This window comes from Lepidothrix coronata, unplaced genomic scaffold (assembly GCF_001604755.1).
Source record: "Lepidothrix coronata isolate B3197 unplaced genomic scaffold, Lepidothrix_coronata-1.0 Scaffold37, whole genome shotgun sequence".
NCBI classification, from domain to species: Eukaryota; Metazoa; Chordata; class Aves; order Passeriformes; family Pipridae; genus Lepidothrix; species Lepidothrix coronata.
In genome coordinates this window covers 1607325-1628822 of record NW_016690217.1, presented here as the reverse complement: position 1 = coordinate 1628822, position 21498 = coordinate 1607325, and the positions used below count along the sequence as shown (strand labels likewise).

The 21498-nt window shown below is 39.6% G+C and overlaps 1 protein-coding gene across 1 annotated transcript in view; it reads left to right on the top strand.

Annotated features, from left to right (window-relative positions):
- The window catches only part of CAMK4 (calcium/calmodulin dependent protein kinase IV), a 147126-nt gene that overhangs the window by 115064 nt on the left and 10564 nt on the right, over window positions 1-21498 (top strand). The window contains exons 6-10 of the mRNA XM_017812752.1: window positions 8955-9045; window positions 10130-10204; window positions 13541-13616; window positions 18628-18754; window positions 20853-21005. Of these exons, the coding sequence (XP_017668241.1) occupies window positions 8955-9045; window positions 10130-10204; window positions 13541-13616; window positions 18628-18754; window positions 20853-21005 (522 nt within the window). The remainder of the gene's footprint in view (window positions 1-8954; window positions 9046-10129; window positions 10205-13540; window positions 13617-18627; window positions 18755-20852; window positions 21006-21498) is intronic.

The following is a 21498-nucleotide window of genomic DNA, read 5'->3' as shown; positions in this document are numbered from 1 at the left end:
TGCTTATACCATGGCTACGGTCAATAAAGTAAAAAATGCTGAGGACAGAGAGTAAGTAGAACAAAGCGGTAGCAATTTAATGTCCATGTACTGCTTTTTTGTTTTCTGACCTCTGTATAAAAAATAAAACCTCAGGACACTATGGAAAGTTGTAAGAGCTGTGCTAAGTGAAGGCGAGCAGAGAGGTTCTCTGAGTTGTACAAAACTCCACAGGAAACGCCAAGGGCAGGACCGCTAGGGTTTGGCTTTTGTTTTAGGGAGGGAGCTGTTTGTTGGGGCTTTTAGCTCTCCTGTTTTTTGGGGGGAGTTTTTTGCAACCCACAAATAAGTGTGCTGCGCTTCAGCAGCTCCGACAGATCAAATTGCACATGTTAAGCAAGTTCTGCCCACTGCCACGGTCCGAGGGGGGAGGGGAATGGGGCCGTGACACAGCACGGACAGGTCCAGAGTCAAGGTAAAGGAGCAAACGGAATCCCTTTTTGAAGTGTGCAGGGGGTTTTTGAGTTCAGGCGGGGAAAGGGCTAGAACATGGGGTGGAGCATGAGACAGACAACCAGGGGAACAAATGGGATTAAGAACTCGGGAGAAGAGGGTGGAACCGGGGAGGAACTGGGGAGGAAAAGGTCCAATGGTAGCTCTCTCCTCACTGCAGCTTTCTCAGCCGAGCAGAGGGAGGAGCGGGGAAGCAGGGAGCAGGGAAACTCGTGGCAAGCCCAAGCATGCACAGGTTATTATAAACATAGGGGCAACATACAATGTGTGTATTTAAAACCACATAATAATTGTAAAGTCCATATAATAAAGTCCTGTCAATTGCTGTACATCTTTCTCCATGCCTGGAACTGTTCCCATTCTGCTTCCAGCTCCTCACAGCCCACTGCAATTTTGTGGCATTACCCTGCATCTGTTATCATGATTCTTTTGAATTTCATCATAAATGACTGAATTTTCTTCAAAGAATAGATATCCTTCACATTTTCCTTATGGAACTGGAGAGAGGCCAGGTGCCCAATAGGTCTGGAGGCTGCAGAGGGAAGGTTTCCCTGCATGAGGGATCTGGACAATTGCAGGAAGAGATGTATCATCTTTGTCTTCTGCACCCCTGACAGGCAGGCAAAAAAAAAAAAGAAAATCCAGTAGAATGGCTGTATGAGCAACATGGTTAATGTATGTTAGTTCTTCACTTAATTCAGATACTCTGCAAGTGGGAGGCTCTTCTGGATGGATTTAAGAAGACACTTTAACTAAGCTCTTCTAGCTGCTCTGATGCTGTGGCCTACTTACAGTTTAAGAGGAGAATTTCATGCCACTGCAGGCAGACAGCTCTGCAAAAAGCCTGCTTGTTTGGAGTTTGTGTGGGAAGGTGTGTGTGTTATCGTCTCCTACATATGTCAGATTGCACAGACATTACTGTACGTGATTTGATGTCATCACACCTGGTATAGTGTCATCATCCTTAATGCTGCTTTACTCTTCTGAAAGTTAGAACATTCAAAAGATAAAAATGTTTCCAATTATAAAAGAATATTAATTGTGGAGAATGCAGTTAAAACTTTATATAACCTAATTGCTTAATTTAGAACTTCCCTTCTGACCTATCTCATAATTTTGAATATAGTAGATCAGCAAAGAAAATAATCAGATTTGGATTTATTAATCTGTGCCGATACACTTCTTCATTCTTTTTTATAATACACAGATTTATTATCTGAAATCATAAATCAGTTGTGTTAATGCATACTTACACAAAGCACAAAGGCAAATATTCTTTGTTCCAGTAAAACAGTATTCTGTTAAATGAATTTAGCTAAGCTAATTGTCAATTTATGAAAATGTTTGGAAGTCAGTTTATGACGTAGCAAACGTAATGGTGTACTTCAGTTTCCTAGAGCAACCAGTAAAAGCAAGACAAGTGCGAAGAATTGGCTTTCTGCAAGATGTTTGGAGAAGCTTTCACTATATGGAGCCTTTCTAAGACTCCACTTTGTTGTTATCCAGTTACAGAAATCCAAAACTTGCTGAAATGCATCAGGAAAATAAGTCAATGTTAGTTTTGTCTTCTGCAGCAATAAAATGGTCCCAAAGCCATTGTGACTGCAGGAAAGGAAAGGTGGCAAAGGGAGGATGATGCTGTGTATACAACTTGATTTCACGCTTTCATTACTGAAACTTTGTTGATGCCTATGGAGCTGGATTCAGACATTACCACTGATGGCATCTTTTATTTGTTTTTGTTTTTTTTTTAAAGTTCCTTAGTCAAGAATTATCAGATACATCTCTGCAACACTTCTTAAAACTATCCTTGCATTTTCAAAATTATTTCAATTCTTGATTTCTGTCCAGTGAAGAAAAATTTAACCCTAAATAATGTGTTTATCCTGTAAGCAACCAACACAGATAAGTGCGCTTTTCCGTTATCAGCACAAATAAAGCTATCCAACATCCAAAGCTGAAGCATACATGATTTAAGATCCTGTTCTGCATTCCAAGTTGTGTGTTACCTGAGAGATAAATCAAAGCACAGAAACAGGCTGCTCATGGCAGCCATATTACTGTGGCTGTATGTATTTTACATACATATTTTATTGTACATATCTTAAATAAGGTCTAAAGAAGTTAAAGCAGTGGAATTTTACACGGATTTCAGTGGGGACGGCACCATTTCAAAACCATTCCTCTTTCACTTGTCATTCAGGCATCTATACAGCTCATGTGCCAAAACAGTTTTAAAAACATGCAGAGAAACTGCATCATTTGCTCTGTAACTTTTGTGCAATTATTGGATGTGTGAAATACAAATCAGCTGATACATGCACAAGATATAGGATATGTAATAGGATATACATGCTCACTAACTATGAAATTTTATGGATTTCTTGATTCCCTCAAGCTGCTGTGTCTTGTTTTCCAAAGTCTGCATCCATGTGGAATGTATGATTCCAGGTACATTTTTGATGATGCATTTTGAATGTTTCTCTGTACTCTGTAAGAATGATGATTTTTAGACACAAATTATATAGAGCCTTCCCCTTAACTGCTTCCAAATCTTTATCAATTAACCACATCTTATTCAAACCATATATAGCTGTAATCAAACCAAATTACTGTTCAGTAGCTTTCATTATGCAACAACACTCTTTTGTCCAGGCTTTTGTAAGGGCTGTAGAGAGAGCTTAATTACAAGTCTAGACATTCCTGAAAAGGTCAGGTTGTTCATTCCTGAGTTGGAATAACAAGAGGAGTTTGAAAGCTGAAATCAGGAAAGTCAAGGCAGAAAATAAGAATGCATCTAGCATGAGATAAGAAGGATAGCAAACCCAACCATTCTCATAAGAAGAAATGCAGGTGAAAGAGACCTGTTGAAAGATGTCTGAGAGAAGGCAGCAGTGTTTTTGTCTTTTTTTTTTCTGCTACTTTTCAGTAAAAGTTCAGCTTTAACTAGAAGCCTAGCACAATGAATAGCAGTGACTGAGCTATAAAACGGGAGCCTAAAATTAGAAAAAACTAAGTCAGAGAGTATTGAAATAATTTAGACATTTTTAAAATTGTTTGCAGCTGGTGACTCTCATGGAACAATATTTAGAGAGCAAGTTTTAAAGGTTAAAATAATTTAAGAGATAACACTTCTGATGGAGGCTGGGCAGAGAAACAGATATATGTAATAATCACTTCAGGAGGAAGAAGGGAGGAATTAACTGCCTGGAAATATCTGAAGTAAACAATGAGACACCTGGGAGATAACAATATATGGAGGTCACCAGCAAGGCAGGTTTTTGTCCGGATCAAATCATGCCAAATTAGTCTGATTTTTTCTCAAGCAGGGTAAGAGATATTGTTAGTAAGGGAAGAAGAGAAGGTATCATATCTGCTTGACATGAGCAAAGCTTTTGGTTCTTGTCTCATCTGACAGTCTCACAATGATTTAGAGAAACGTGATCAAGATGATGTGATTTTAAGCTGGATGAAGACTGGTTGTACTGAGAGAATGTTTATCAGTGTGTCTTAAGATCAAGAGAGAAGTTCAGGAAATATCTTCTCTGGTCTGCTCTTTTAGTCTCTTTTTGACAACCTCAGATGATGGAATAGAAGGTACACTTATAGAAAATTTTAGACACCATAAAATTGGGGAAAGCTGGAGAGTAAGATTAGAAGTAAAATAACTTTGGTAAAATTCAGTGTCCTTTTGTACTGTCAAGGACAGAGGGAATAAAAGAGAAAAGACTTGAAAGTTACCCTGGATCAAAAGGCAAACAGGAGTGATATGTGTTGCAAAAAAATGGCAAATAGATTTATGAAGGCATTATATATAAGATTTATCAGGCCACAACTGAAATGCATTTTGCATTTTCAACACATTAGTGCAAGCTGACACTTGCCTGGAGGAGAGCAACAAGAATGACCAAAGGTCTAAAAAAGGTTGAGCAAACTAAGGTCCTCCAGTCTTCGATAGAAGACTAATTGTGTATGTGGTAACAAGTACTCAAAAGGAAAAAAGGTGGATAATCTGCTTTCTGTCTCTAAGGCATATAAGTAATAAGGTAATGGACTTCATCCACTCCTGTCATGATCCCAGTAAATCACAGGGAAGTACTTTGTAGCAGTCGAGAAAGCCTAGACCTGTAATAAATTGCCAGTGGAAATTGTGGATTTTCTAGTAGCAGAGGTCTGTGAGCATAAATTGAACAAACAACTGCTGTAGATGTAATTGATGCTGCCAAGGAGCATACAGAGGAGTTCATTTCAGCTCTACTTTTCTACAGTTCTGTGTAATGGGTGCCATAAATAAAATTAAGGGAAAAGGCTAGAGTTTTAAGCAGTCTCCATTTGTTCTTTTGTCATAAAATCTTTCAATTTAGGTACCTAAATTATTAAGGAACAAAACAAAAGAACAAAAGAAACTTACAGCAGTTGGAAAAAAGCTTAGTGAAAAAAAAGGGAAAAAAGTCTTTCTGCTGCAGTCATAAGTAGTCATGGCAATTATTCTTTCATGAGTTGCTGCCTTTATTCCAAAGGCCGGCATGAAGGCTGACTTCATTTTAACAAGTAAGTTCTGTAGAAAAGGGCCTGTATGTCAGACTCAGCGTCACCTGGTGTCATGAGGAGTCTGACCTCAAAATTTATCAAGAAGTAAGGAAGACTATGATAATCAATTCTGCTGTAATACTTTTCTCCCAAATTATCTGAAATGCCTTACTTTTCTTTTATTGGCTGGCATTCTTTATTGAAAATCAGAAGTGAAAAGAGGACATTTTAGCTACTAAAAGAATATCACATAATGATCACATTTTAACAAGCATACCATGTTTAACTGTTCTATAGTGCTGTGCATCTATAAACTCTTTATTCAGCCAGAGAAATAAAATGTTTTCCATATCTCATCCATATCTTATAGGTGGAGAAAGTGATGTAATTCAGCAATGCTTAAATCATAAAGTGAGTCACTACACTGCTCTGGCCTGATACCTGTGCCCAGATCTCATCTAATCACATTAAGAGACATAACATATGACATTAGTCATTAACAGACATAGCATATAAAGAGTAGAGCAAAGGCTATCTGTCTTATGAGGAGAGTGCACGATCCCCAAAGCTGTACTCCATACTGGGAGAACTTATGCTGCAGAGGCACTGCCTGCAAGGAAACATGATGTTTATTAAAATCAGTATGTGAGAAATTAAGTGAGAGCAACCAAAATATAACATATATAAATTGAAAAAAGTGCTAGACAAAGTGGATCATGCTAATTTAACTAAATGCGTTTCTAAGCCAAGATAGTTTAACTCAGAATACTGTTTACACTTTGACAAGATAATGTAATTACCAAGTAGCCTTCAATACCAGGAGCTACCTGGGGAGCATATTGGGACTCATGAAAATTTGCGAAGTTCCAGAGTATCTACTAAGTAAGGAAGCAGTGCTGAAAATGGACACAGTCTCGCAAGATCCCTTTCAAAGAGGGTTGTGGAGCAGGGAACACTCTCAGTGAATGACAGGTGGCTCAGGCTGAAGGACAGCTGGTCACTGCATCTGCTGGAAACCTTTAGTACAAGGCTGGAGATACCTTTTCCAGATACCTTTTTCAGATACATTTTCCAGAAGTCCAGCCAGCTGTGTCTCCCCTCAGAGGGATGGAGATCCACCTTTCTAGCTGGTACTTTTTGTGGTTGAAGAATGGGATATCTACATCAATAAAAAGGCTGGGTTATTTTTGAGTTTTATTTTGTTTGTTTGTTTTTTTCATTTTGCCCTTTAGTCTGTTAATTCACAACAGAACTATTCATCCAAATAGCCATCACAACAAAATTTGACATGGTATGGAAGATACAAGATGCCAACAGTAGGTTTGTTAAACCTATGACCTGGCAGCTTGAGGCAGCCCCAGCCACACATATGCCTTGTCCAAGCACAACAGGTATCATTTGTGCCCAAATATGAAGTCAAGAAGGAGAAACAGTGCAGGTGAGAGAGAGGACAGAGCAGCAGAGACTGATTTTAGGGTGTGTAACAACTGTGCCAGGATCTGTGTGGACTGCAGAGACAGTGGGAATACAAGAGAAAAGACTCGAAGGTTACACCAGATCAAAAAGCAAACAGGAGTGGTATTGTGTTACGAAGAAATGGCAAATAGGTTTATGAACACATTATATATTAAGTTTGTCAGGCCACAACTGGAATGCATATCAGAGGAATTAGTGTGGCTGGGCAGGAATTCTGGACTAGGATGCTGGAAAGATAAGGGGAAGTGAACTGCAGAGGTGTGCTGGCAGCTGCAGGTGTTGTGAAGAGGGTAAATAAAAGAGAGAGAGCTCAGATTATTGCAGTGACAGTGTCTGAAAGGCATGGGCTAGGTTATTGAGGCAATTCTTATTTGTTGGCACCCCCATCCTGTGAGTTCTCTGCAAATGCTGGGCTGGACAGAGAAGGGAAATTTTCCTGGGATATTATGAGTCTGTAATAAAAAAACAGTTCACACTCCAAGTTCAATACAAATCAGTTAAACAGTCAGTCATGAAGGTAAAGTGTGGTTAGCAGATGTTGTCAGTTATGGTTCTTGCTACGTCTGAGAAGAAGCCCTGTGAGCCAGTCTCACTTTACAACTAAAAGGGAGGAAAAGTTGAACAGATTCTTGCAAAGTTTTTCCCAAATTTACCTCCCACAAAAATGCTTTTCTGGGAAGACACGAAAATTTTGATGTTTTCAGCCTCACACCATAAGATGTTTTTAAGATTATAGGCATGTGTGAAAAAGGACCTGCTAAAAGACTTCAGACTTGGCTGGAAAAATTCTCTGCATGTATTTGGTCAAAGATTTTTTTGTAGGAATGAATGGGAAGTGTCTGCTTTCCACCACCTGATTGTGGAATGTCTGATCCTTCTCACTCCTACAGAGGCAGCTAAACTGACTTGCAGTGCATGAACACAGATAAGTTTAGATTTCTTTTTTTTCTGTCCAGATTTCTTTTTTTCTGTCCACTCCATACTGATGGCTTTTGCTGCACTCCCTTTGTGCCACTATTACCTCTACACGTCAAACGCATCACTGCTGTGCTGTCGAGGCATCTTTTTAAAGTTATGCCTTCACTGGCAGATGAAGATATATTTTTATCCACGGAGGACATGGTTGTGTGCAGGCATGCAGATGTGGCTGCATTAAATGATGTAGTGGTGCGCAATCTATCAGTTTCTGTATATTGTTGCCTGGTTTTACTTTGGATAACTGATTGGCTATGTCATTGTAGAAAACACAGTTGGAACAAGCACTGTGAAGCAAGATAGATGATGAGGGTTTTTGACTGATCTCCAAAAGTCACACCATGGCAAATACTGTGACTTCAGGATTTTAAAGAAAGTCAACAAAAAACATTTATTACATTATGAGAAACACACACATAAAAAGCCCACACTATCACTAAAACAATGTCCAAGTACAAGCAATGTATTCTTCTTTACTGTTATTTAATCACTGAAAATTTATACAAACTAAAATTCCAGTGAGATGCACAGTGAAGAGTTCATCTCAGGTGCTAACTCAAGTGCACACCATAGCTGTGTTGTCTAGGTGAATATTCAACCATTTGTCATTTGCTGCATAACTATGCACATGGATTGTTTTACCTTTTATAGTATAGAAATGCTACTAAAATGTAGTCCATGAGACTTTCAAATAAGATAGTTACCCTACCCTTAAGCATCTCTCCTCTAAGACTTCAAAGGTTTGTGTGGATGTTTTATCAACAAGAAATACAGAATTTGTCACACTAGTTTATCCTTTTTTTTCTCTGTCAATAAATACATATATTTCTATCCATAGCAGTGTAAGTGGCAGCCATATGTTCTAGAAATTTTCCCTTCTGTTAGTGCAAGAAAGGAATTCAGTGGTGAGTGAATTCATGTGCTTTGTCAAGACAGACAGATTTTTGAGACTCTGCAGTTGGGTGATTTTAAAACTCTCGAGAAGTCTGTGCAAGGGACCCCAAGTATTTTGTAGTTGACCCACAATGTATACTGCATCCTTTCTACTCAAATGTGTCTGTTTAATAGATTAATAGTTACGTGATCACTTTCTTATCTCCCAGAATGTTATAATGTGAAGAAACTACTTTCCTCTGAGCCTGACTTTGGTATCTTAACATCTATTAGATTACTTCCTAGAAGCTATGCTTGCATTTAAAATTCAATAATACTTTCTGAGATGTTTTTGTTCCCAAATGGACATGATGCCATCTTTGCCTTCCCAAATTTTAGTTTCCTATTCAGATTACAGTATGCATCCAAGGATTCTATGCTGAGCAAGTTTGCAGAAAAAAAGCTTCTGAAAATTAGTTAAGTAACCCTGTGTCACACATATATCATATACTAATCTGCTGCTAAAGATTATTAGAAAGATGTCAACTCGTGCTTGACCATAGCATCTTATTCTCACTTAAATGTTTTGGCTTTCTCTTTTTTTTCAGTACCTGCATGCAAATGGGATTGTGCATCGGGACTTGAAGCCAGAAAATCTACTCTATGCAACGCCAGCTCCAGATGCACCACTAAAAATCGGTAAGCAGCATTAAATATATGCTTCCCTAATTCTTTTGTGTCAGTAAGATGTGCTAGCTGATGTTTGGAGTACATGCATCTCACAATCCCTTTATTTGAAGCTAATGCTTGTACTCAAGTGAACGGTGCATTACTTCTTTGGCAGCACAACTATGCATGGTAAATCAATAAAAAACTAGGTGCTTACAGAATTTATACCGAAAATCATGCAGAAAATGGCAGAGAATAAAGCAGTATTTATAAAAGTAAACACTATTTCTGATTAGATAAATAATAATACATAAGCAATAGCTGTTTGGGGACAAGTGACCTATTTTTATGCTGATACTTGAGTTAAAACATTTCCTTTCATATTCAGTATAACAAAGTAGATATAATTTTATTTTGGGGGTTTTAAGGCAAAGATGTCATCATCCATACTGAAATTTGAATAAATCAGTTTATTTTCAGCGAAAATTAAGAGTTGTGGAGACTTCAGTTTTTATGAGCTTTAAAAAATGAGTCATCACAGGTACAACATGTGATGCCACGATGGCCCTTGCTGTTTGAGTAGTAATACAGGGTGGAAACTCTGCAGAAAGGATGATCAATACTACTTCTGTCATCATCTTCATGCCCCCAGGCTTCTATCAAAATACTGCTGGGATTTTGTCTTGCAGGGTCTGCATACTCTGACCTTTATCCAAGAAATTACTGATGCAAAATTTTTTAACTCGCAATTATTCTGATAATTTTATTGGATTACTCACAGAGTGGAAACTGAATATATACCTAAAATGCATTTCTGGATCTCTGCTTATATGCCCTTAGGCGTCCCACTGTACTGGCTTTGTGTAGTCTCCAGAATAAAATACAAGCTACATTTCTGTCACGGAAAAGACAGGAATGCTCATTGTACAGCAAATTTTGCTTCTGGATTGCAGTCTGGTTATATTCTTTAAATCAATGCTTATCTCTATATGACAGTACTGTTCACTTCATACATAAATGTTCATTTAATTGGAAATGGAAGAAAATGGAAAAAAAACCCCCACGTTATTTTACAAGGAAATAAGAACATTAATATTCCTAATTATCTTAACAGCTGACTTTGGACTTTCTAAGATTGTGGAAGATCAGGTGACCATGAAGACAGTTTGTGGAACTCCAGGGTACTGTGGTATGTTGTTTCATTATTTGCATTTGCTTTTATAATGGTAGAGGCAAATGAAAGAGGACACTGGAGAAGACCATAAGATCATTCTGTTATCTCGTAGCACAGCTGATAATGCAAATCAGGTGAAATATCCATTTACCTTGTATGACATTCTCTGCCAAGCACACACAGGTGCCAGTCATGCTTTAGAGCAGCACCTAATTCCTGTCCACTTAGTTTCATAAAACTATACTTTACATATTAGTGTTTAATGTTCTGGTTGTCTTCTCTTGAGACAGTTATACTACAAATGCTATACACCTGTAGTTAGTATTTAGCCCTTTTTATGCCTGTCTTTGTATATGATAAAAATAGTATATAAGGCTTATTCCCATAGAAGAGCCCTCAGAGTCAGGACGACTTGGTGGGGAGGGTTGAGGGTGAATATCTCTGTGGAGAAGAGAAGAAAGGAGCTTTTTGCCTCTAGTCATGGACCTGTGATCCTTGGTTTACGACCAAGTTAACTGCTCATGCAGAATTCCTAGTGCCCAGAACATATTCAAGTATTACTTTCCAGAACTAGAGGAAACCCAGGAGGAATGCTGTTGAAATGCCGAATTAAACTATGAATAATTGGCAATCTCAGGCTGCTAACTCCCACATCCTGCCCACCCAGCTATCAGCAGCTTTTCCAGAAAGCACACAGCAACAAAAACACATACTGGAGTCTGGATACTCTGGCATCAAGACTTGCCAGTCTACAGTTCCTGAGATGTGCAGATTGATGCAGAGGACTGAAAGCAAAAAGATGGTCATGAAAAACTTAGTTTACTGCAACACTGTGCTTTCAGTGAACTTAATAAGAGGAGCGTAAGTGATTTCTGACAGTAGCACATAAAATTAAGCCAGTGCAGAGCAGTGATTTATGATCAGTCTGTTACAGGAAATATCTAAACTCACAGCAATGTGTCAGACAAATCCATTTACCAAAAGCAAAATTCTGGAAATACTAAAAAATATTAAAAGACCTGCTTTTCATGGCCATGCAAGAGTAATGCAGGAAGGGGAAGAGATTGCATACATGCTGCAGTGTTGGTGCATGTAGGTACAACAAGTCCGCTGTCCTCCAGAAATATGACAGCCATCCCACATGCATCATAGATCCAGTGGGACCAAGGTCCTCAAGGTGTTTCTGTCAGGCTGCTTGGGCAGACATTCACTCCTCTTTACCATTGCAGAGCTGGAGTCCCCCAAAACTGCCTGGCCTTTCTGTCTGCTCCTCAATGCAGCAAAAGAAATTGCCTGAAGCGATCTGTCTTTCCTTCCAATTAAAACAAAATATCAAAAATAAAGCCTAAATAAAATGCTAAGTAAATGGAATCATAGAATGGTTAAGATTGGAAAACACCTCCAAGATCATCAAGCCCAGCCTTTGAACACCACCATGTCCACTAAACCATAGCACTAAGTGCCCCTTCCAGGGATGGCAACTCCACCATCTCTTTGATCAGCCCACTCCAATGCTTAACCGCCCTTTCAGTGAGAAAATTCTTCCTGATCATTAACCTGAACCTCCACTGGCACAGCTTTGAGGCCATTTCCTCTCATCCTATCTCTTGTTCCCTGAGAGAAGAGACCAACCTTCACCCTGTTACAACCTCCTCTCAGATAGTTGAGAGAGTGATAAAGTGTCCCCAAGCCTCCTCTTCTCCAAACTGAATACCCCCACCTCCCTCAGCCACTCCTCATCAGACTTGTGCTCCAGACCCTTCATCAGCTCCATTGCCCTTCTCTGGACATGCTCCAGCACCTCAATGGCTTTCTTGTAGTGAGGGGCCCAGAACAGGATTTGAGATGTGGCCTCAACAGCGCCAAGTACAGGGGGACAGGCACTTCCCTCCTCCTGCTGGCCACAGTATTGCTGATCCAAGCCAGAATGCCATTGGCCTTCTTGCCCACCTGGGCAATGCTGGCTCATGCTCAGCTGCTGTTGAGCAGCACACCCAGGTCCTTTTCCACCAGGCAGCTTTCCAGCCACTCTTCCCTCAGCCTGTAGTGCTGCTGGGGGTTTTTGGGACCCAAGGGCAGGACCCAGCATTTGGTCTTGTTGAACCTCATACAACTGGCCTTGTGCCCTGAATCCAGCCTGTCCAGGTCCCTCTGTAGAACTTTCCTAATCCACACCCAACTTGGTGCTTTCTGCAAACTGAATGGCAGTGCACTCAACCCCCTTGTCCGGATCATGATAAAGATATAAAACAGGACTGGCCCCAACACTGAGCCTTGGGGAATCCCACTAGTGGCCAACCACCAGCTGAATGTAACTCCATACACCACAGCCAGTTTTTTACCCAGCAAGCAGTGCACCTGTCCAAGCCATGAGCAGCCAGTTTCTCCAGAAGATTGCTGTGGGAGTCAGTCTGGAAGGCTTTACTGAAGTTCAGATACACAAGAGACACATCTTTTCCCTCATCCACCTGGCAGGTCATCTGGTTATAAGAGAATATGAAGTTGGTCAAGCAGGACCTGCCTTTTCTAAACCCATGCTGGCTGGACCTGATCCCCTGGTTGTTCTGTACTGGTCCCCCGGTGTGATCGCTCTCAAGACAATCTGTTCCATGACCTTTGCCAGCGTCAAAATCAGGCTGTAGTTCCCTAAATCCTCCTTCCAGACCTTCTAGTAGGCGGAAATCATACTGGCTTGCCTCCAGTCATCTGGGAACCTCCCCAGTTATACAGAGCTGATAATAAACGATGGAGAGTGGCTTGGCGAGTTCCTCTGCCAGCTCCGCTAGTACCCTTGGGTGAATCCCATCTGATCCCGTAGACTTGTGAGTATCTAAGTGGCACAACAGGTAACTAACTACCTCCTCCTGGGTCTGTTCTGCTCCCCGTCCGTCCGTGTCTGCCAGCTCAGGGGGCTGGTTGCCCTGAGGATAACAAGTCTTTCTATTAAGACTTATGCAAAGAGGGTACTAAGTACCTTAGTCTTTCCCTCATCCTTGGTTACAGTGTTTCCCTCTTCATCCTATAAGGGAGAGATTTTCATTGACCCTCTTTTTGTTGTTGATGTAATTATAAAAGCACTAAGTAAAACAGTGTAGCTTTCAGTGGTTCCTTTCACAAACCTAAAAAGCAATTTGAAACCAAAGTCCACTTTACATTTTATTGTGGCTCTGCTTGGGCATAACTTCTTTGGTTTTATATTCAGTGAAGGGAATCATTTGCCAAATTGAGGGCTTAAAGAAACAGATCCTACCTTTTTAAGAGGTATGAATGTTCATGGACTTTAATTGACTTTGTGACTGTTACTTCTTCATTCAGCTTTCATCTTACTGACAAGTGTTTTGTCATCTGCAGCACCAGAGATACTGCGCGGATGTGCCTACGGCCCTGAGGTGGACATGTGGTCCCTGGGAATTATCACCTACATCCTGTAAGTGCAGAAGGTGCTACGGAGCGGTTAATTTGTTAACACCCTCAAGATTTTATGATATTATGAGCTATGCCATTGAAAAAGACAAGATAGTGAACTTTAATTATGATATTCCTAATCTTACTGAAGTAAGTTAAATCCTAGAGAAGCATGGAAAATACTCAGGTTATGTATTTGATAGATATAATACTCCTTCCTGAACAACAGGAAGACCTGCACAGAATCATGCTGTTAAAGTAAATGAGTAGCAGTGAAGATGCTGAAAGCAAAAACACAAGCATGCGAGTGTCAGAAATCATTGGAGGCTTCTTCTCATTCACATAAACTGTGAGAGATCCTAAACTGGTTCTTGACTACAGATGAGACAACAAGAAGTTAAGATGCTTGCGGTAGTTTCACAGTGCCTGTGAATATTCTCAAATGCAGCTGTCCCACCTGTGTCAGCCACAGACACTGACAAAGCTGCAGCTGCAGCATCAGTGTTGCTGTCTCATAGCACCTCAGCCAGGAGGCAGGGAACAGCCCTGGACTCTCTGTCTGCAAATCAGTCTGATGGGTTAATGTCGAAGTGTTCTTTTTCTTACAAGATAACAAAAGACCGTGTTGATAAAGGGGTATGAGCAATGCTGGCCGCACATATTTTAAACAGTTGAAGTTGCAACTGTAGACCAAAATTTTCAAACAGTTATGTCTAAAGGTAGGCATTTGTGTCTACATCTTAGTATGGCTAGTCATGATACAGTTGGTAAGCATTGTAATTACTTTATTGTGTCATTGAATCTTTCAGAGGAAGATTATTGAGAAGGGAAAAATTTATATAATATATTGATACTTCCCTTTATGGGAGAATAAATAACTTAATTTAGTCTCTTGACAGTGACGATGATAAGATGGCTTGTGTAGTTATATACAATACTTGCAGGATGCCTTTTAGGAGAAGAAAATGAGATTTTACATATGTACATTAAAGATATGGAGGATTTTATACATCTGGGTCATTATGTTTCCCTTACTAGGACTCTTTAACTGTGTCCAGCAAGTACAGTGTGTAATAATAGAATTATTTTCTTTTTGTCTTTTGCAAAGAAGTAATTGCATTCTCTAGGATTTATACTAAAAGTTCATGTAAGGATATGTAAACCCTTTGATGGAAATATCAGAAAACATCTTTTGTTGTGTATATAAGCTTTATATAATTCACAGCTCTCCTTTGATGTATTGGTAAATAATAGGCTACAATACTTCCATTTCCCATTTTTTTATCTTCTCCGTTTTAAATGTGACCCTTTGTCTCAAGGTCTGGTTTAAGATCCAGACCTTATGTAAAAGATCACATCTCAGAAATCACTTGCCAGGTGCTCGTTTCTTGTCAGTTCTGGGGTTTCCACACATGACAGAGAGATGTGAATGTTGTCAGCAAGGCTGTCCCTAAGATTGGAGTGATGACTTTTGTTGACCCTTTATAAAACCACTTAGATTAAGCTTTGGTCTTTTGTAGTTATTCAAGGCTTAAAGAAGTTGTACTTGAAACTGAGCTCCTTTCTTAAGCAGAACTTGGTTTCAAGTGTAGGCAAGCTCCAAGCAAGAACAGAAATCAAACTCCTATTTGAATATATGGAGTGGCATTTGCTATATGCAGCCTTTCAAAACCTTCCAGCTGTTCAGAAGATGCTCCCAAAACATATTAAACTTCTGCACTAGTGTAAAAACAAATGTGTGAGTTGCTGCTCTTGAGTGGAACACCGCCAGAATGGATATTCTTCCACTTCTGAACATGAGGCAGCAGTGTGTCCAGGTGGTCAAGAAGTCCAATGGCATCCTGGCCTGGATCAGGAACAGTGCGGCCAATGGGACCAGGGAAGTGATCCTTCCCCTGGACTCAATGCTGGTGAGGGCACATCTTGAGTACTGTGTCCAGTTCTGGGCCCTTCAGTTCAGGAAGGATATTGAGGTGCTCGAGCAGGTCCAGAGAAGGAACGAGGCTGGTGAAGGGACTTGAGCACAAGTCCTTTGAGGAGAGGCTGAGGGAGCTGGAGTTGTTTAGCCTGGAGAAGAGGAGGCTCAGGGGAGACCTCATCAGTCTCTACAACTCCCTGAAAAGAGGTTGTAGCCAGGTGGGGGTTGATCTCTCAGGCAACTCTTAGTAAGACAAGAGGGCATGGTCTTAAGCTGTGCCAGGGGAGGTTTAGGTTGGATATTAGGAAGAAATTCTTTACAGAGAGGGTAATCAGGCATTGGAATGGGCTGCCCAGGGAAGTGGTAGATTCACTATCCCTGGTGGTTTTTAAGATGAGACTGGATGTGGCACTTAGTGCCATGGTCTGGTAACCACGATGGTAGTGGATCAAGGGTTGGACTTGATGATCTCGGAGGTCCCTTCCCACCCAGCTGATTCTGTGATTCTATGATTCTATGATTCTTCCTCCTTATGATCCTTTCTACTCCCAACTTGAAATCCAATTTGATGTACAGGAATAAGCCAGGCAAAAATCCACTTCGCTATATTTTCCTTTAAGCTTTAACAGTAGTCCACATTTAAAGCTCTTCTATTGCATGTAAAGCTCTGTGGCTCAATATGTCTGGTGGTACATGTACAGTAACTAACTCATTAATCCTGCAGCCTAAAGGACAATGTTGCATATCTTGGTCTCATTGTTTAGTAGAAGGAATGCTCTTCAGTACAGTCCAAAAATTGCCTTGCTGTATGTGCCTCCAAACTGGAATGGATGTAAGAGCAACAACCATGTTACAGAAGATCTGCATAAAACTTCTCATTAATCTTCTTGTTAATCGAAGCATTTGATTAAGAAAAACTTTGACACATATTTTGACTGAACAGTTTTTCCTGAGGCAAATTATATTAAAATCTATTGATGACAACTGTCATAATTCCAAAGAAGCTACATGTTACAGGTTTAAAAGGCAAAAAGAACAGTCCTTGTGTATTCCTATATTAGAAATCCTTCAGTATGTTTGAGATGCAGATAGAGGTCAACAAATACAGAGGCTTTGCCTGTAGTTGAAATTGCATGGATTTAGTTAAAGATGGTTTTTCACTAACTTAAAAGGAGATAAAACACCATTTGGTCATTTTTAAATTGTTTTTGTAGCTGTTTGCATTGGTTTTTTCTCTATTTGTATGTAATTGATATAAAATGAGTCATCACAATAAAATGATATTTCAAAATAAAATTAAATGAAGAGCAGCTGCATTGAATCTTACTCTGCTTTAATTAATCTATTTTGAAATCACACCTCTAGTTTTATTCATCTCATTTGGCATGTAGCAAAAAAAAAATCTGTCTGCTGAAATGGATTTTTATTTTAAGTAGAAGCATATCTATAGAAACTGTAAAAAGACAAAAGGTGATAATAGTGAGTTACAATGAAAGTAGAGAAAGCTTAGGAGATTTTCAGTGCAGTCAGATGAAGTCTTAAACATACTGTGTGTATGTATGTGTGTATGTAAACGTACTGTGTGTCACCCGGTATCCAAAATCCAGTTTGGGCCAGTGAGGGACCCAACAACCCTTCTCAGCAAAGATGTTCCATGGGGATGACAGTGACCTGATGCAAGTCCAGAAATGGTAGTGCGACGGGAGGCAAAGAGGAGGGCAACAGCTGGGGTGCTGTGGCCAGCTCCCACCTACTGAAGCACATGGTGTTTGGAGGCTGGATCCTGGTGTTTTAATCCATCTCTACCAGACCTGGAAATTAATAATGTGCCCAGAAGGTGCTTACAATGAAGTGTTTCTCCTCTTCAGCACTGGAATGTGATGCAACTGTTCATCCACAGCTATGCACCACTCCCAAAACCACATTTCTTCCTTGAGTGTCAGTCTCCTGTTTCAGGACAGTAAGCGCATTGATTGGGTTTAGAAATACAAAACCAAGTTAAACTATAAAGTTACATTTTGTAGACTTCTTGCTGTCTTGATCATTATATCTGCTGTTGTTTTCCTGTCATCATCTCTTTGCTTGTTGCATTTTCTGGAGGCAGAGTAGCAGATAGACTTTCTGTTTAGCTCAGATCACATTCTGAATAGGAAACTCACTTAAAAATATCTGATTATGTGTGCAAGCATGATTAAAGTGAAAGGAAGCAATAAAAAAGGACATTATATAAGTGGAAACCACTTCTGTGAGTTTGCTTTTCCTGAGGCCAGCAGTGTGGATCTGTGCTGGGATCTGTATTATTCAATATATTCAAAAATGCAGTCATTAGTGAGATCACAACATTTCCTAAGTAAAGATGTGGGGTAATTAATAAAACCTGACAGAGGTTTTTACATTTTGTGGATCATAGGATGAAAGAATGTACAGGGATGAACATAATCAAACCTTCTAACTTCACAGGTAAAATGAGGTTCCTCAGCTAATTCCTATTCATCTGGCAAGAGTTACAAAGATTCTGATAAACACTCTGTGATCACCTTAACTCTGTGCTTGTAAACAGTCTAAAAAAGTAAGGTCAGAAAGTTCTAGCAAAGAAACTAAGACTAAAATAGAAAACATCATTACACTAATTTGTAACTTAGTAATGTGCCCATTTGCACCCACTTCAAAAAGACACATAGTGGGAGAAGCCTCACTGAGACAGCAGTGATGAGCAAAGGTTTCAGACTGAGGAATAACTGGTAGTTCAAGTGACTTCAACCTGAGACCAGCAGAGCAAAGAGCTGCTAGAAAATATTTATTAGCATATAGAAGGTATACAGATACCAACTAGTGTATGGCTACTCTTACGTTAAGTCCCTGTACTAATAGTTCCAATTAAATACATTGAAAATGGAAAATTTACAATTTGACCAGCCTTTCCCAGTGCTAATGAATACTTTTGACCACATTTTTCTCTGCTCTGTAGAATTAGGAGTTCATGAGTACAGCCAGGTCTGGTTTTCCAAAGGGGTCTACAGAATACAAAGTAGGGAAAAATAATACCATGAATTGTTCCTAACAATCCAAAGACTAATTAATCTTTGATAAATTTATTTCTTTTTTATCCTTGCAGACTTTGTGGCTTTGAACCATTTTATGATGACAGGGGAGATCAGTACATGTTTAAGAGAATCCTGAACTGTGAATATGACTTTGTGTCCCCCTGGTGGGATGATGTGTCTCTGAATGCCAAGGATTTAGTAAGTAAAGCAAAAATCAGATCAGAGTATCTAGTATCACTTCCACTGAGTCAATTTTTGGGGTGGGGGAAGAATAATTGGTTAATTAATTGTTCGTACAGCCCCTTGCTTTTCTTTTTGTCTTTGACATCTTAGGGTGCTGTTAAATATCCCTGTTAGTCCAGTGCTGTAATTTTGCCCTCAAAACCATGGATGTTCAGGTCCTTCTCTGAACCAGCCAGATTGTTAGCAGCTGTCATATATGTTCATATATGCCTGCCTTTTCTTCCAGCTCTGAAGCTCATTCCTCTTTTCTGGGCAACAACCTTCAGGGGAAAGTAAAAACAAGCCCTTTATTTTTTTTTCAGTTTTCAAGCCTGAACTTTAGGGAAAGAATATTAAAGGAAATGAAACTTTTTTTCACCCTGCCTTTTCTGACAGACTTTTTCTGTCCATTTAAGCTTTTTTCTCAGTAGATGAGAAAAGGCTGATTACTTTTAAATATGGTCCATTAGCAAAATGCAAGAGCTGACATGCTATCTGCACTGTATTCTTTCATTACTGGATAAAGTAATTTGGATTCAGGAGGTGCTGATCTGCAGAGATAGGTATGCTTGAGTCTGATTTTTAGTCAATAATCACTTGCATAATTCAGTTATTTCATTAACATTGAAAACACAAATGGTCTGCTCCATATTACTTATACAAAACTCTGTCATAAAATACTATGTAATTGGTGTTTGTGAAGTACTTCAGGACATTTCAAATGGAAGGACCGTAGAAGTTCAAAGTACTTTTTTGTTGTTTGATTAGATGCGAAGTTATTCTAAAATCAAAAAAATATCATTTACTGCCAGATAAACAGCAGCCTGAAAGTAAAACTGCTTATTTATTGTGTATACAGAGCTTTTGTCCAAGTTGCTCCATACTGTTCTGGTACAATAAAGCTCAAAGTTTCAGGTTTGAACACTGTATAGGAAGTTGTAGATAAGGATGAAGGCCATGACTCTTAAAACCTTCTGCTGTGGGCAGTTCTGGAGGTCCAGTTGAAGGAATTTGTTTACCTTGACTTCTTCCATGGAGACACAACAGGCTGGATTCATCACAATGCCTGGCACCATCTTTCTTTAATAGTTCTTTGTAGGGAAATTTCAGAGAACCCTAAAGCGAGTCTTCCCTCACACTTGGGTACAAAGCAGCAGTGGAGCCCTGTGCCATCGCTTGCACTCTGCTCCAGGAGGGTGTGCAGTCAGGAGAGCTGGGTAAGTGTGGCTCTGCAAAGTATCATCTGTGTACTTTGTTACTCCATCCCCACCTTTCTCTTTTTTTCAAAACTCTACTAGTCCAGATGTAACAGCAAAACCCATGAAAGATGGCTTGACTGGACACACTTTGTATCCAGCACTTTGTACCAACCCCACTCCCAGGGGTATGTTTGCAGTGCCTTGTTCCCAAAAATGTTCTACTCTCATGTTTGGAGAGGTGCAGCTTCACTGGCCTTGGTGACAGAAAGACTGGTGTGAACAGCATTAGTTTCAGGGTGGGCTAAGAGAAAAATACTTGTACAGTGGTTTTTAGTTCATGTGTACAAGAGGTTTTAGAGAGACTGAAAGAAACATTTCCTTTATGATGTACCTGACAGTGACTGCATGGTACAAGTCTGGATGAGCTGCACACACTATAATTTAAACTTTCTAATCTCATTTAAAAGTTGTCCAAATACAAAAGTAAAGACACTGCTCAGAGAAACTGCCTGGTTGGGGTTATTTTGAGAATCTCTTAGGGTTTATGTGGCAATTCAGACATGCAACACCCTATGGCAGATACAGGTCAGCTGCATTGGTACCTATTCTTAATACGTTGGTAACCGGTTGATTTGTTTTTCTTCTCTCTTCCCCCTTAATGGCTGTCTTACTCAGATGTTATTTATGGAGGACCAAGAAATGCCAGAAGCAAAATACTTGCAAAGACACAAATGCAAATTCTTGTTGGTTTTGTAGAATGCCTTTCACCTAAGATGCTTCCCAAAACCAGGACCAGAGCCCCAAAATGCAAAGCTAGGTAAATGTAAATGAAGAATAAGGTTAATAGTCTTTTGTGTTTCTTGCTTGTGATGCAGGTTAAAAAGTTGATTGTTTTAGACCCCAAGAAGCGCCTCACCACTCTACAGGCTTTGCAGCACCCATGGGTCACAGGGAAGGCAGCAAATTTTGCACATATGGACAACGCACAAAAGAAACTTCAAGAATTCAATGCCCGGCGTAAACTTAAGGCAAGTCTCTGCACACAGTGTCTGTTTTGGCTATGAAAGCATACAATTAAATTAGCAGCCTTGCAGAAAACTTACATATCTTTTGAGGGCAACATTCCATAGTGGTATGGAAGATTTTTATTTAAGGTAACTGATGAAAATTGAAGAAGTGGAAGCTGATTTAGTCGATAACTGAAACCAAATAAATAAAAATTGGTGAAGTGGATTGATAACTCTGTCTACACAGATAGAACTGATGAGAATGCACACAACTTTCACAATTTTCTTACCTTCCTTCCTTCCCTTCTTCCTTTCTTCCTTCTGTCCATCCGTCTGTCCTGTACTGTTTGGCATCCTTATAGTACTGACAAGAAGGAACAAAATTCTGAATAATTTCTTAATGAGCATCCATAAATCTGTAAGAAATTTAATCTACTGTAGCATATTTTGGTCTTTAAGCCACCCTGAGTTACTCTACCAGCAGGCAGCTAGGCATCTAACTGACATAACATCA